Genomic DNA, 15,492 nt, shown 5'->3' on the forward strand with positions numbered 1-15,492 from the left:
TATGGGTCTCCTCTGTGTCTTCACCGGCACCAGTTGGGGGTTTTGTCCTTTTAAAACAAATTTATTGGGGCGCCTGGGTGGCGCAGTCGGTTAAGCGTCCGACATCAGCCAGGTCACGATCTCGCGGTCCGTGAGTTCGAGCCCCGCGTCGGGCTCTGGGCTGATGGCTCGGAGCCTGGAGCCTGTTTCCGATTCTGTGTCTCCCTCTCTCTCTGCCCCTCCCCCGTTCATGCTCTGTCTCTCTCTGTCCCAAAAATAAATAAAAAAAAAACGTTGAAAAAATAAAACAAATTTATTTGGGCCCCTGGGTGGCTCAGTTAAACATCGGACTTCGGCTCAGGTCATGATCTCAGGGTTTGTGAGTTCGAGCCGCCATTGGGCTCTGTGCTGACAGCTCGGAGCCTGGAGCCTGCTTCCGATTCTGTGTCTCCCTCTCTCTCTGCTCTCCTGCGCTCATGCTCTCTGTCTCTGTCTCAAGAGAAACAAAACATTAAAACACAAAACAAATTTACTTATGGCTCCGACAGACTAATTTACCCTCAGTGACCACTGGCCTGCTTGGAGCGGTGAATTCTGCACAGGGAAGTAGCTGGCGCAGGCCCAGCGTTCCAAGGCTGCTTCCTCTCCCGCAAACCAAATCAATTCCTCTGCGCTCTGGGACCCTGGGTTCGTCACATGCCACTGGTGTTGGGAATGTCGCTTGAATTCGTCTGGCCTGAGCGGCAGTCTCCTGAGGGCAGAGCCGGGTCCCAGGTCGCGACGGACTTGCAGGCCCCGGGATGATCCGTGAGTGCCGGGAGGCGGGAAACGAGCAGACCCGCGGGCCACGTCCTGCGGGGAGCCCCCGCCTCGAAGGGGCACCGCCCTTCCACCCCCCCCCCCCCCAAAGCGCCTCCGACCCTCTGGGACCCCTCGCTCCCGCGGTCCCCGTCCCCCCGCCCTTTCTGCGGAGTCGGGCGGAGCTAACCTTTGCTACCCGGCCCGCCCCTCGGGTCGGCGGGTGGGGAAGGGATCGGGTTTCTCCGGCGCACGGGGGGGAGGGGGAGGGCGGCAGCGGAGGGGGTGCGTCCCGCCCGGAGGCGCCCCCCCCGGCCCCCCGCCGGGGAGACGTTGCGGGGGGGGGGGGGGCCGCTCCCGCCCCTCCCCTCGGGGCCGGAGTGCGCGCGCCCCGGGCGGGGGGCGGCCCGGGAGGGAGGGCCCCGTGCGCCCCGGGGCCCCGCCTCCGCCGCGCCCTCCTCCGGGGCGGGATAATTGAACCGCGCCGCCGGGGCCCAGCGTTGGCTGCGGAGGCTCGGCCGGAGCGTGGAGCCCAGGAGCCGCGCCCCGCGCCCCGCGCCTTTGTCCGCCCGCCGCCCGCCGCCCGCCGGCCCCATGGAGCGCGCCGCGCCGAGGAGGGTCCCGCTGCCGCTGCTGCTGCTCGGCGGCCTCTCGCTGCTGGCCGCCCGAGGTAGGGGCGCCCCGAGTCCACGGCCCCCGCTCTAGGGGCTCCCCTTCCGGCCCCGCACCTCCGGGAAGTCCCGGAGCTGCAGTAGCCGTCGGCGTCTCGGCGCTGCGCCCCCGCGGCGCTCCTGACAGTGCCCTCCCCGCACCCCACTCCTGGCCCCCGGCCGAATCGTCTCGGTGACCTGGGGCACTTGTTTCAAAGACCGTAGGTCCTCCTCCCCACCCCCACCCCCGCCCGCCTTCCCGCGCTGCCCACGCTCGCGCCCACCCGTCTTCCCGCGGCGGCCAAGGTTGGGAGGCGGGCAGGAAGCCCCAGCCGACGCTCGCGGCGCCCCTCGGGCCGCGCTCTGCCTCCAGAAGGCCCTGGCGAATCGGTTCTCACTGCCCCCGCCTCCACCTCTTGGCAGGGGCTGTCGTACCCAGCCTGTTGGCGAGAAGACTGAGACGGGACAGTACTTTGCCCAGGAGACCAAGCCAGTCGTGGGTTAGGGGTGGACGTGGGAGAGCAGAAAGGAAGGGAGCAGTCTGGGGATAGCCGTGCGTCGGGAAACCTCTGCCCTCCTGGGACACAGAGGGCCCCGAGGGAGGTCCTGCCAGGCTACACGCTCAGCCGGGGCTGGGATCAGGCCACTTCCAAACCCACCCACCCTGTGGCGGCCAGGGGGCTGAGTCTCCCCCGGTAGACCTCTGGCCAGGCCCCTCGGCCCAGGACGCACAGCCCTGGGATGGCTCCTGTTTCTCCCCTCACCCTCAAGGCCTAGCTGCTGGGAGGCGACCACCAGGCCCTGCGGATTAAGTGCAGCTGCGGGTGAGCAGAGCCGCGGCCTCTGACCTCTCCGCTGACCCGTGACTCATCAGTCATTAGACAGGCCTGCCTGCCCAGAGGCTTTGTTCTTCCTGGGGCCTGGACCACCCTTGGAATCCTAGATCCTTTATCTCTGGCTTAGCTTGGTTTCACCTCTCCCGTGACCACCCTCCGTCTTGATCAAAAGGTCGCCCCTGGGAGGTTGGGGGCGGAGGGCAGAGCTCTGCAGAGGGTCCCCGGCTCTGCAGAGGGTCCGGCTGTGTCCTGGGTGTGTGCTGGGGGGGTATCCATCATGTGCGGGGTGGGGGAGAGGGCATGGGAGGCGCAGGGCTCAGGGTTGGCAGCAAGAGCCGCCCCCCCCCCCCGCCCCTCCCCGCCCCGGGGCTCAGAGGCTTGGAGGGGATGGTGCCTGGGCGGGAGCTGGCCAGGTGGGCAGAGGGAAGAAGGGCATTCATCGGAAGATGAGAGCAAGCCCAGAGGGGGGCCCTGATCGGAGGCCACACAAGGCTCCTGTTCAAACAGAAAGGACCCCAGGGCCCCCGTGTATTGTGCAGACAAGGCAACTGCGACAGGCCCGGGCGAACTCTTCCGAGGCTGAGTGCCCGGTCCTTCTCCACTGTTCTGTTCTGCCTCGTGTGTGAGGAAGCTGCCCTGCCATCTGACTCCGAAAAAACACGGAGACTCGGTCAGGCTGGAGGGGCGCACGTCGTCTTTACAGAGAAGGCCCGGACTTCAGGGGCACATGATAAAGCAAACCCGCTCATTGCGCACGGTGGCGTGGCCTTCCGGCGTGGCCTTCCGTGTCTTTGGGGGTGGCCCCTCTTTTCAGTTGCAGCGACTTCCATACAGTTTGGGTTTTCTTCCCCGGTTTCCTTCTGCGGCTGCAAGCTTGGAAGCCCGAAGGTTCCCCGAAGTGACACGGCCCCACGCTGCAGGCCTGCGGGGTCCATGGGGAAACCTAATTGAAAAGTGATCATGGAAAAGGCCATGGAGTGGGGAGCCCTTTAGCCGAGCTGCTGAAACTCGGCCCGGCCACTGCGGTGCAGAAGGGCGCTAATCTCCCCTGCCAAGGGACAGAGCTGAGCCACACTCTGTCCTGTGTCTGTCTGCCCTGTTGGGCTTTCCTGAGAGCGGGGCAGGAGGGAGGGAGTGGAGAGGAGGAGGGCATTGGGGAAAGACAACTGTGTTTTCTCCAAGACTTTCTTGGCCTCCGGCTGGCTCCGGCGGGGCCGTGTTTCCGACTGATTACAGAGCAAGTCGCTGGGAGGGAGAACAAAGACGGGAGAGGGCTTGGCTTGGAAACACGTGGCCCGCACCGCTGCTGGAACTTTCCCAGGCTGGCAGGGGGTGGGGGGAGACAGACTGGGGAGGGGGGCTGCCAGAGCGTTGAATGCATGAAGATGAGCCTTGGGGGTGCCCCTAGGGCTCCGGGCGACACCTTCTTCTGGTACTGCCTGAGACCCCCCCTCAACTCAGGGCTCTGTCTGCCACCCGTGCTGGACTGTGGGGGGCGGGGGGAAGGGCACCACGAGCTTTGGTGGGACGGGAAACAAGGTTGCCCGTATCCTGCTGGAAAAGTCCATGCGAAGGTTGGTGGTTTTCTCATTTGTAAAACAGAACAGAAACCCACTTCTTAGGTTGTCTTGAGGACTGAGGGACAGACGGGGGGGGGGGGGGCGAGGTCTGCCAAGGTAGCTGGATTACTATGACCTATCATTTGTGTTGCCCCCTCCCCAGGGTAAGCCGGTGTCCTTGTCCCCAAGAAGGCTCTGAAAGTCCTACTCATTTTCCCAGAAGGGCCTCCGAACCGGCAGCTGTCAGGGCCAGAGCCGTGTCGGGGAAGGTCAGGCAGAGCGGCGTCAGCTGAGCTCCCCGGGCAATCAGTCGTCGGGGCACTAGGTGTCGGCTCTGTGCCAGACGCTGTTCTGAATCTTGGGGACACGGTGAGGAAGAAGAGAGGCCTGGCCTTTCTGCCCATGGGGTCCCCACCCCCCAGGAGAGCCTGAAGAGCCAACAGTCCATTTCAAACCAACCCCGACAGGCAGAGAGTCAGGGAGGACCCCCCCCCCCACCCGAGGACGCAGCATGCAAGGTGGGGTGTGGGAGGAGCTGGCTGGGTTTCTGGAAAGGTCGGGGAGGGTGGTGTTCAGGCAGAGGGAGCAGCATGGGCAGAGGCCCGGGAGGCGAGAGAGGACGTGGACGCGTCCCCTCTTCCCTCCAGTTAGTTCCTTTGATGGCAGGGCCCTGAGCCGTGGGTGCGTCGGGTGGGGCAGCCGTGCAGACGAAGCTTTACGGAGCCAGTTCCAATGGCGCGCACAATCCCCCCGCCGGTGTATTTTATCTGTAATAAAAGACCCTACTTTGCAAAACATCCGATTATAACCGTTTGACTAATAAATGCCTTTGCAGGCGCTGCTTGGTTCCAGTCTCCTTGTAATGATCCCAGATGTGACCACATAACCAAATGGGGACAGCCATTGTGTCAGCTTCCCTGGGATCCGAGACGCTTCAGCCTGGAGGGAGCTTGGAGATGAGAGGGTGTGGCTGGGAGCCTTGGGAAGGCAGGACCAGGGGCTGGGTCGGTGCCCGCTGGGCCTGCCCCCTTAGCCCTCAGGCTGGTCCTCACCTGACTCTGGGTCAGGAGGGAGCCAGGTGCCTGCGTGTTATCACGAGGTCCTACGTGGTGGGAGCCAGCCCTCGAAGGAGGTTGGGAGACCGGTCCCGATTCTGAAAGTGACCAATCCCATGCCCTCTGTGCTTCTGTTTCCGTAAATCTGGAATGAGTACACGCTCTGCTCTAGGAAATTATAAGTGGCATAGTTTACATTTAGCCACTAATTTAATCCTCTCAACAACCCTATGAAGAGGGTACTATTGTTGTTTTCATTTTACAGACATATATACCAAGGCCCAGAGCAGTTAAGTAACTTGCCTGGGAAGCACAGCTGTAAATAGAAGGCCAGGTCACAGCACAACATGCTCCTGACCGGCCGGCTGTCTCGCCTTAAATTTAACGAGGGGAAGAGCAGGTAGGACAGCGCTCGAGTCCCATTAACAATTGCTGCACGCGTGTCCTGAGGAGGAACACGCGTTTGGCATGCACGGGGGACCACAGGGCCCTCGAGGGGCTCGTGGCTGGCTTGGCAGGAAGTGATCCCCAAGGTGATGGCATCTGTCTTGTTTCAGATCCGTGGACAGGCCTGTCCTGTACTGGGGAGGCCATGGCCGTGGTGCCGGAGGGCTGTTTGCTCGGGGACCCAGCCCAGGGCCTGGCCTTGGCCCTGCCTCTCCCTTGGGTGTGGCCCAAGTCAGGCCCTCCCTGCTGCCATCTGGGGGTGGGGTTCAGGGACCCCTCAAGGAACCTGCCGTAGGCAGTGCTGTGGGGGTGGGGGGGAGACGGTGCACGCAGGGGCAGATGCCTCTGACCACGGGACCCTGGGTGAGGTCTAGAACCGTCCACAGGGTATGAAGTCGCCCCTTTCCTGGCACCTTTATAAAGGAAAATGTCCTTGGCTGGACCTGGGTTCCAGACACAACAGGGCGGGCCCGGCATCTGGAGAAGACGGCCCTGGAAATTGTTTAGGTCATGTTCCTGCTTAATCTGCCCCCAGCCTTGCCAAGTGATCCTGCCAGAGGGCCGTGCTGACGTGGCCAACGCTGGGAGCGGGGACACTGGATTCCTGCCCACCCTGTTGCTGGCTTCCTGGGGGACCCAACCACCAAGCCCCCCTCCCCTACTGCTCCTGAGGGCGGGGGCCCCAGAGCCTTTCTTCCTCCAAGTGGAGGGTCTGTGATGTGTGTTCTTAGCTGCACTGACGCCACACGGATGGGGGTCCGGGCCCTCCAGGATCCCTACACCTGGGGTCCGATGGGGCCCAGGTTTTATGATGGGCGCCTGAGAATTTGGGAAGGAGTGGTTTGTCTGTCAGGACACGGAAACCGCAGATCAGCTGGCCCGCTCTTTGTATAGGTGGGGGAAACTGAGGCCCAGAGAGAGGACTGCTTCTCAGTTCTATTGAGCAAACGTTTCCCAAGCATCCTTTATGGGCCTGGCCGGAGCCCTGAGGAGCTATTTGTCATGAGCCCATCATTTGTCAGTTTGTCACGTACTCAGCAAGCACGAGGCCCTGGGGACGCGGAGCTGCGTGCCCTAGGAGTCTTCTGCGGCCCGGGACCAAATTGCTGCAAACTGAGCAGCTTAAGACAACAGAGATGTGTCCTCGCACCGTCCCGGCGGCCAGAAGTCAGGTATCGCGGGGTCTGTAGAACTTCAGTCCCCTCAGAGGCCCTGGGAAAGGGTCCACCCTTGCGTCTCCCAGCTCCCGGGGGCTCTTGGTGCTTCTGGGCTCGTGGCTGCCTCTGTCTTCACACTGCCTTTTCCTTCTGGGTTTCTCTTCCAAGGACACTTGTCTTGGGATTTAGAGCTCACCTGGGTGATCCAAGAGGCTCTCATCTTGAGATCCTTAATTGCACCTGCAAAGACCCTGACTCCAAATAAGGTCGCATTCCATGGTCAGGACGTGGATGTATCTTTTCAGGGGCCACTGCACCTGCTAACAGCAAACACAGGAATAGGTGCCCTGATGAGGATGTGTCGGTAGGAATCAGTGCCATAGTGACCATGACGTGTCATGACGGTGACAGCAGCCCCGGGTGGCTCTCAAGTGGGCGGAGAGGGGAGGGGATACCTAGCGGAGGCGTGAGTGGCGAGGAGCCGTCTGTGGAAAGATCTGGGGAGAGCTTTTGGGTAAAAGGAACAGCTGGTCCCAGGCCCCAGGTGGGACCAGGTGTATTAAAGGGACCAGAAGGGAGTGTGTGCCTCTGGGGCAGAGGCAGAGGGCAGCTGAGACGGGAGGGCTTTAAAAATCGGGGCGCAGACTGAGTTTTATCCAAAGTTCACTGGGAAGCCGCCGGAGGACGTTAAGCAGAGGAGTGAGGTTATTTGGCTCAGGTTTCCAGAAGTCACTCTGGACTGCTGCATGGCATCTGGGGAGAGGCGGCATGAGCCAGTGTGGACGCTTGTGCAGGGTCCAGGGCTAGAGGTACCCTGGGCAGAGTGGCAGTCGGGGGGCCGCCGGGAAGTGGATAGAGGTAGAGCTGGAGTGGACAGGACTTGCCATGCGATGGGAGGTAGAGGGTGAGGGACAAGGGATGATTCAGGCTGACCCCGTTATTGTCGCGCGAGCAGCTGGACGGATGGGGGGCTGGACGGGGTGGGGAAGAGTGCAAGTTCTGTGTGGACACTCTAAGCGTCCCGTCTGACATCTGGGGGAGCCTGGGTTTGGGGGCGAGATCAGGCTACAGGCAGACATGTGGGGGTCTCAGCCCATAGGATGAGGCGACAGGAGACCACCCAGGGGGATGGCCGGGGCGGGGGCGCGAGGAGTCACGGGACTGAGCTCTGCCCGGCACGTTGAGGGGGGAAGTGTACCTGCTTGGGGGCTTCCAGAAACCTGGGTGGTGGCTGGGATCTTGCCAGGACTGGTTTTGAGATGGGAGCATTTTTATGCTAATGGGGTGAGCCAGTATTTTCTTTCTATTTATTTATTTGTTTATTTATATATAGAGAGAGGAGAGAGAGCGTGAGCAGGGGAGGGGCAGAGAGAGAGGGAGAGAGAGAATCCCAAGCAAGCTCCGAGCTCGGGGCTCGATCCCCACAAACCATGAGATCATGACCTGAGCTGAAATTAAGAGTCGGACGCTTAACCGACTGAGCCACCCAGACGCCCCGAGCCGGTATTTTTCTTGAGCCTGTTTTTCCTTTTGGATCGTGTCACCTGCTGGAGTAAAATGTACCAGGAGCTTTGCTGCCTACATACGCCTCCTATTTTGACATCAGACTTCTCTCTGCAACCACTCCTGTTTTTATCCCCCATTCTCCGTGAGTGCGGGTGAGGCCACCAAGGCTCAGAGAGGTCAAGCAGTGCGCCTGAGGGCACACAGCGGCCCCACCAGGATTGAAACCTGGGAGCACGGCCCTCAACTCGCGTTCGTAAGCGGGACGCGGAACCCCCTCATGTATCTTTCTGGCTGAGAAGTCTGGATTTTGCTAAGTCCGGCTTTGGGAGGAAGCCAGTTTCCTTCAGCGTGTTATGGGGGGGGGGGGGGTCAGCTTTAGAGTCCGAGCCAGGCTCCAAGGCCACCTCCGTGTTTGCTCTGTGGCCTCGGGCCACTTGCTTAATCTCTCCCTGACCCCCTGCTTCCTAGAGTGGCTAGGATCACATGAGATCATTCTTTCACCGGAATGTATTGAGTGCTCCGAGGCCGCGTGGGGCAAGGTGCAGGGACCCAGCCCTCATGACACTAAGTACACAGTGCAGTTAATTATTTGTGCTAAGTGCCGGGAAGCTCAGGGTGCAAAGAGGCCGTGGTACTGCTGTGTGCGTGTGCGCGTGTGTGTGTGTGTGTGTGTGTGTGTGTGTGTGTGGAGGGGGTCAGTGACGGAAGACTTCTGGAGGAAAGGGCCTCTGGACTGGCGTGGGTGTGGATGAACTGGCTGTCGGAAGGGAGTGCGCCCGGCACCACCCGGCTTCCACTTTCCAAAGGCCAGGTGCAGACGACACATGACAGGTGGCCGGAGAGTTCAGAGCAGAAGCGGGAGAGAGGGGTCCCCGCAGGGTGGGATGCTACAGAGATGTCGGGAGGTGAGGCTAGCCCACGTGTCCGCTGGCCTTGGCGGGAGGAGGCTCCTGCCCGGAGGGAGAGATCTGGGAGATGCTTCGTGGCAGGTGCTGGTGGAGGGTTGGGGCGGGGGGGGAGGTTGAGGCACGGGCGGCTCTTGTGTGGAGCCCTGAAAGCAGACCCGGGCACGCCCTGCTTCCTCCTGGGAGGCCGGGTGCCCTTGAAGGGGGATGGTTCTGTCCCTATCCCAGACCTGCAAGGGTCTGTACACCAGACCCCAGTGACAATTGTCTGGTGCCTCCCTGGGCCACCCCCTTGAGGACGGGGTCCTGTCTTTTCACCTCAGGAATCCCTTGCCCCAAGCCAGAAGCCTGCACGTGGAAGGGTCATGAGAGGGGCTTTTTAAACACGATTTTTTTTTTAAGTCCTCTCTACCCCCAGCGTGGGGCTCGGGCTCCCAGCCCACGTCGAGCGTCGCACGGTCCGCCGACTGAGTGGGCCACAGAGGGGCTCTTTTGAATGTGTGCAGGGCTTAGGACAGCTCACAGGCCAGTCAGGCATCGGCCGGAGCCCCTGCGAGGATGACAGGTGGCAGGCTGGCATTCTGGAAGCTTCCATCCAGGGAGCACCCCGGAACCCCTCTGACCGCCGGCCGGCATCTGCCGTGTTGGAGAGAACGTGTGTCTGTCTCTCTACCCCTCGACAAGAACGCGTACTCCTCTGGACCACGGGTTCAGAACCGCCACGTTTCACAGTCCACACTGCAGCCTTCACGAAGGCGTAGTTCGCCTGGAAGGGGTTTGGTTTTAGCGGCTGTCTCAGCGGACAGATGGCATCCGCTGCCCGTGAACCAGGCGGTCTCTGTCCACCTGCTCACCAGGGACTTCCGGCGGGGGTGTCTCTTTCCCGAGGACAGGGGGCGGGGTGGCGGTCCTCTGACGACGTGTCAGTGTGGGGGAGCGTGTGATTCCCGTCAAGAAGGATGCCCTCTCCCTAGCGGTGCGGTGCCTTCTGTGGCTGCCCGATTATTGGGAGGGTTCTTTCTGTGGACGGGCACCGACGTAAGCATTTTGCCCGAATTAGCACATTGTTCTTCCCAGCCCTACACAGTTACCGCCCCGTTTGATGGATGGAGATAAGGGGGCTCAGTGAGGTGGAGGGCAGATTTGGGGCCAGGCGGTTTATTTTTGAGAGCCAGAGAGCCAGCAGGGCGGGGGGCAGAGGGAATCCCAGACACCGCCAGCGCAGAGCCCGACGTGGGGTCGAGCTCGCAAAACCGTGAGATCAGGGCCTGAGCCCAAACCGAGAGCGGGCACCTAATCGACCGAGCCTCCCCGGGCGCCCCCGGGGCTGGGCGGTTTTAATCCACAACGTCTCTCGCCTTCCCGTGGGATGCCCGAGTCCAAAGCCAAGAAGATTTTGCAAGAGAGGTTTTGCTTGGTTTATATGATGCTTTGTGGATCTACTTCACGCAGTCAGAGTACAGGAACCAGAGGTTAACTGTGCTCTATCGAAGCTTCCTCTCCGAAGGGAGGGAAGCGATCTGAGCGAGAAGACTGCAGGCTGCCCGAGGCCTCGCTTCTCTCCTAAGAGCCCCTCCAGCTGGGCAGCGGGCATGGGCGGGCATCGATAACTGACATCGCTCCCAGAAGTTAGGGATTGAAGAGACAGAAGTGTCCTCATTTGCTCCAGGTTGCTGAGGGCCGTTCGGGCGTGGTGGGGTCTCCACGTGGGATTTCTGTGACCTGATGCCCAGCTGTGCGTCCCGTGTCAGCGCGGAGCTGGGGATCCCCCCACCCCCCCTCCACTGACGATGCTGAATTCTTCCCTGTGTGGTTGGGGAAGCGATGATGGAAGGACGGCCTCCTTGTCACCTCCAGAAGCCTTCCCTTGGCTCTTGCCTGGGCCGGGGAGTGAGTGCCACCCTCTGCTTTCCTTCATTACTTAACATTTCACTTGTTCCGTTGGAGGTCACCTGGCTTGCTGCGTAAAACGTCGTATTCACCACCAACCTGCTATGAGAGGATGTTCTAAGACACGGTTTACCGAATTAATCCTTGCTACGGTCTTCACATTCATGCAGTAAAACAACACCGATTGTTGGGGGCGCCTGGGCGGCTGAGTCGCTTGAGCGTCCGACTTGGGCTCAGGTCACGATCTCGCGGTTCGTGGGTTCGAGCCCCGCGTCGGGCTGTGTGCTGACAGCTCGGAGCCTGGAACCTGTCTTCGGATTCTGTGCCCGCCCCCTCTCTCTCCGCTCCTACTCTGTCTCCCTCTCTCTCTCTAAAATAAATAAACATTAAAAAAAAAAAACAAACCACAACATCAGTTGAAAGAGGCAAGTGAGTTAATCAGCAGAACACCCAACTCCTCTTCTGTTGAAGGGTGATACAAAATGCCACACAAACACTCAATTAAAAAAATTTTTTTAATGTTTATTTATTTTTGAGGGAAAGAGAGTGTGCGCATGAGTGGGGAAAGGGCAGAGAGAGAGACAGACAGACAGACACAGAGGGTCCGGAGCAGGCTCCACGCTGACAGCAGGGAGCCCGATGTGGGGATCGAACTCAAGAGCCATGAGATCAGGACCTGAGCCAAAGTTGGAGGCTTAACCTACTGAGCCTCCCCAGGCAAGAGCCACTTGCCCCCCACTCAGTTTTTTTTAATGTGTTTTTTCCATTGTGATGAAATACACATAACGTTAACCACTTGAACCGTTTCTAAGTGCACAGTCGGGAGTTAAGAACCTTCACCCTGTTGTGCCACCAGCTATCTCCAGAGCTCTTTCCTTTCCCCAAACTGAGGCCCTGTCCCCGAGAAGCACGAACTCCCCACCTACTTTCCGACTGTGTGAATGCGGCTCCTCTCGGGACCTCTTAAGTGGAATCAGGCAGCGTTTATTTATCCTTTTGCGACTGGCTTGTTTCACTGAGGATGTCGTCTTCGACCACGGCGTTTTAAATGAAGCGTTTAGTTCGCTCTTAGATGGTCAGCTTTTTTTTTAAAGACAACAGTCGTGCGGGGTGTTCAAGTTCATTTTAACCCAGGGATGCATGCACGGCCATTGTTCTATAGGAACGAGGAAGGGCAGGGCGGGGGGGCCCGGGTGGTTCTGTGGTTAAGCGTCTGACTTTGGCTCAGGTCATGATCTCACGGTTCGTGAGTTCGAGCCCCGTGTCGAGCTCTCCACTGTCAGTGAGGAGCCTGCTTTGGATTCTCTGTCTCCCTCTCTCTCTGCCCCTCCCCACTCAAGCTCTCTCTCTCTCTCTCTCTCTCTCTCAAAAATAAATAAATAAACATTTAAAAAAAAAAGGCAATGAGGGAGAGTGAGTGATGGTCCAGACTGTTCTACTCTACATGGTTTTAATGGAACAGCACGTTGGGGTCTTTAGGACGGAAGCACCATAGGCAATGGTTTTCCGTACTCTGTGTCCGGGTTACGGCAAACATTTGTAGTGACTGTAATTCCCCTCGTGAACACCAGGGACAAAGCAGGGACACCAGCCCGGGCTCGCTGCCTGGTACTCTTTCCCTGGGCCGCCTCTCTTTCTGACCCAAAGTGATTTTTCACCACCAGAGTAAGGCTTGTTCACTACAAAGCGGACACGTATGAAAACAGCAAAGACCGTGCGTCCCTTTCCAGTTGGGACGTTTCTTGGAAGACGTGTGTCCGGGGGTGGGAGTGGTATTGGCTTTTGTGCTTTGGAGAGTCTGGCCCTGCCCCATCGAAAGGAGATGCTTGGGAGGAGCCGGGAGGCTTTATTTGTTTCAGAACATAAGTTCACAACAGACCTTTTCCTGGACAGGATACACCTGTTTTTTAGAGACAGACCTACTGCAGACGGTATCTTTGTTGACATCTTGAGCCGTGACGCCGGAACATTCTTCAGGGTGTCCCCCTCGCTCCACCTCCTTTCCCCGCAGCTCCGCTTTCCTCCGACGGGCTGGGGGTAACCGTCTCAAGGCCAAGAGAGTGGCAGTTCTGGAGTCTCAGACCGATGCCCCAGCAGGTCCCAGGCTCTTGCTTAAATTCTCGGCGGCCTGGCACTTTGCGGAAGTCGGCTCCAATCAAGCGTTGTCCTTTGGGATCATTCCCTCCCCTTGAAGAGGCATGTTTGCAGCAAACCCTATACTTCAAGGTCGTCTTGCCCATCAGGCCCCCGGTGAAGATGCCTGTGGCCATTGCGTCCTGCTCAACTTCCTGAGCCTCGCTTGCTGTTTGTGCCGGGCATGGGCGGGTGGTTCAGGGTCACTGAGAGGAGAAGAATGAGATCCTTGCCCCAGAGGAGTTTTTAATTCACCAGGAGGCAGACGAGCCTAGCTTTGGAGGCTGTCAAAACCAAACCTGGTGCCTGACTTTGTCCCTCTGGCTGTGTGACCTCGAGCTGGTCACTTAACCTCTCTGAGCTGGAATTTTCTGATCTGCAAAACGGGGACCCTAATGAACTGGCCTCCCTGGGTCCTTGGGGGAATCAAGGAAGCGCCCGTGTTGTACCTGGCACATAGTAGGTGCCCAGTGAGTGTGCGGCACCAGTGGTAATGGCAGTGATGGGGGAGGAGGCACGGTGTTGAGGGACATCCCAACAGAACTGGGTGATGTCTGGAGGCGAGCAGGTGACAGGGCGAAACAGAGAAGGGCCAGAGCCTAGAGGGGTCAGAGCCCAGACCAAGGAGCAGTGAAATGAGAGGTTGGCAGGGAAACATCAGGGATTTTGAGTGACACTCCTTCAAAGTGTGGAGCTGGCCACCCACTGGTGTTGGGAGAGTGAGGTGTGTTCCAGGTGGGGACGAGGACACCTTAGCATTTATGTCCATGTCACTGTTAGGTGACCTAACTCCATTTGGCTCCTTCCTTGTGTAATTGTGTTTGGAATCCGGGTTCCATACCTGTAGCCGCTGATGTGACAGTTCGGTGGCAGAGTACCCACGGCAAACGGTTTAAAGACAGTGGTGAATGGGGATCGTTGAGGAACAGAAGTAGGGAATTCTCTGGCTGCCTTCCGTGCGCCAGGCGCCCACAAGAACCCTGTGATTCGGTGGTCCGTGCCCCATGTCACAGATTGGGACACAGACCTGGGTGCAGATGGCTTCAAGAATTTGCCCAGGGATGGTGAGCTGCAGAGTGAGGCCCGGGGCTCAAACCCAGCTGTGCCTGATGCTGAACCCTTCCTTCCCTCTGCACTGCCCCACCCCAAAGGAGCATGATAAATACAGCGGCCGGCATTCTCCCTCAGGTCCCTCTGACTTTAAGCTGCAGCTCTCAGCTCATCGCCAGCTCACTACCTCAGCCTTCACCAGAAGCCCGTGAACTTTGGCCAGTTGGCTCAGCTCTAGCAGGTCACCCATCGGCCACAGGTGCTGGCTGCAAACATGTCCCTGGTCACCGCGCTCCAGCCACATGGTTGGTGGGGCTGGGTGTTTCTTGGGACGGCAACCCGCTGTGATTGCCCAAGAATGCCTTCCCCCTGATCCAGCTCCTCTCCTTTGGCTGTTCTGGCCTACGCCAATGCTCAGGACTTGAGGAATAAACGTTTATGAACAAAGATGTTCAACCCAGAGCCGTTCGTTCCTGAGTATAAAATACCGGAAGTGAGAGAGGGGGAACGGGTTGGGAAAGTTGCCTTTTCTGCTCTACAGCGTGATGCCGTGTGGCCTGCAATGATGGCATAGAAAGAGGGCTTGAGGGGTCGAGGGGGAGAGAGATGCTGAATGCAAAGAGGCTTACTTGGTGTCAGGCTGGTTATTACGATGGGGGCCGTGATGCCCTGCCCCGGTCTGTTCCCCGTGCCTCTGCCTCATCACTGTCTGGCTGGCTGTGGACCCTGGCGGGCTCTCCACGGCTAATCTGATGGGGCCGTGCGCGAGGCTGATGGGGTGCCTCACGCCCAAGGGGGATGAGCTGGGGTTCAAAGTGCTCAGGTTCCCCAGGGAGAATCATTTCCAAATGTTTCCACAGCCCCGGGCACAAAGTTCTCGCCCTGCTGAGCTGGCTGTGGGAGTCTAAGCTTTAACTGGGCTTGCCTTTCTCAGAGTCCGAGGGAGGCCTTGGGGCCACTGCTCATCCCTGGGGGCTTCCACACACCCACACAGGGCCGTGGTTCCCCATTTCTCATGGGCCATGGCAAGCATACCCCCTTTGTTTCCTTAACACATAATCAAGCGGCGTCTGGGTGGCTCGGTCGGTTAAGTTCCTGACTTCGGTTCAGGTTATGATCTCACAGCTCATGGATTCGAGCCCCATGTCAGGCTCTGTGCTGACAGCTCAGGGCCTGGAGCCTGCTTCGGATTCTGTCTCTCTCTCTCTCTCTCTCTGCCCCTCCCCGACTCGTGCTCTGTCTCTCTCTCTCTCTCTCTCTCTCTCTCTCAAAAATAAATGTTAAAAAAAATGAAAACACATAATCAAGCGCTGTTTTCTGAGAGCTCACTGTGTGCTCAGACCTTTATAAGCGCACTCGCTCAGCATCTCTGCAAAGGTTATTTCGAGCCCCGTTTTCACCGTTGGAGCTTTGGCTCAGAGAGGGGAAGCCACCTGCCTGGGGTCACAGAGCAAGAAAGGGCTGGAGCCGGGATTGGAGCTGTGACCCCAGAGCGCATGCTTTTTCCGCTCGGCCCCGTAGCTGCTG

The 15,492-nt window shown here is 59.1% G+C and overlaps 1 protein-coding gene across 4 annotated transcripts in view; it reads left to right on the forward strand.

Annotated features, from left to right (window-relative positions):
* Positions 1-1,251: 1,251 nt before the first annotated feature.
* The window catches only part of FBLN1 (fibulin 1), a 116,138-nt gene continuing 101,897 nt past the window's right edge, over positions 1,252-15,492 (forward strand). For 2 of the 4 annotated variants that reach the window (XM_047066547.1, XM_047066545.1), the window contains exon 1: positions 1,252-1,447. In XM_047066547.1, the coding sequence (XP_046922503.1) occupies positions 1,372-1,447 (76 nt within the window). In that variant the 5' untranslated portion in view covers positions 1,252-1,371. The remainder of the gene's footprint in view (positions 1,448-15,492) is intronic. The other 2 variants (XM_047066546.1, XM_047066544.1) reach the window with 2 other exon arrangements.

The sequence above is a fragment of the Lynx rufus genome, unplaced genomic scaffold, assembly GCF_022079265.1.
Source record: "Lynx rufus isolate CCGP_SWC_20201006 ecotype Redwood Valley unplaced genomic scaffold, mLynRuf1.p SCAF_7, whole genome shotgun sequence".
Classification (NCBI taxonomy): domain Eukaryota; kingdom Metazoa; phylum Chordata; class Mammalia; order Carnivora; family Felidae; genus Lynx; species Lynx rufus.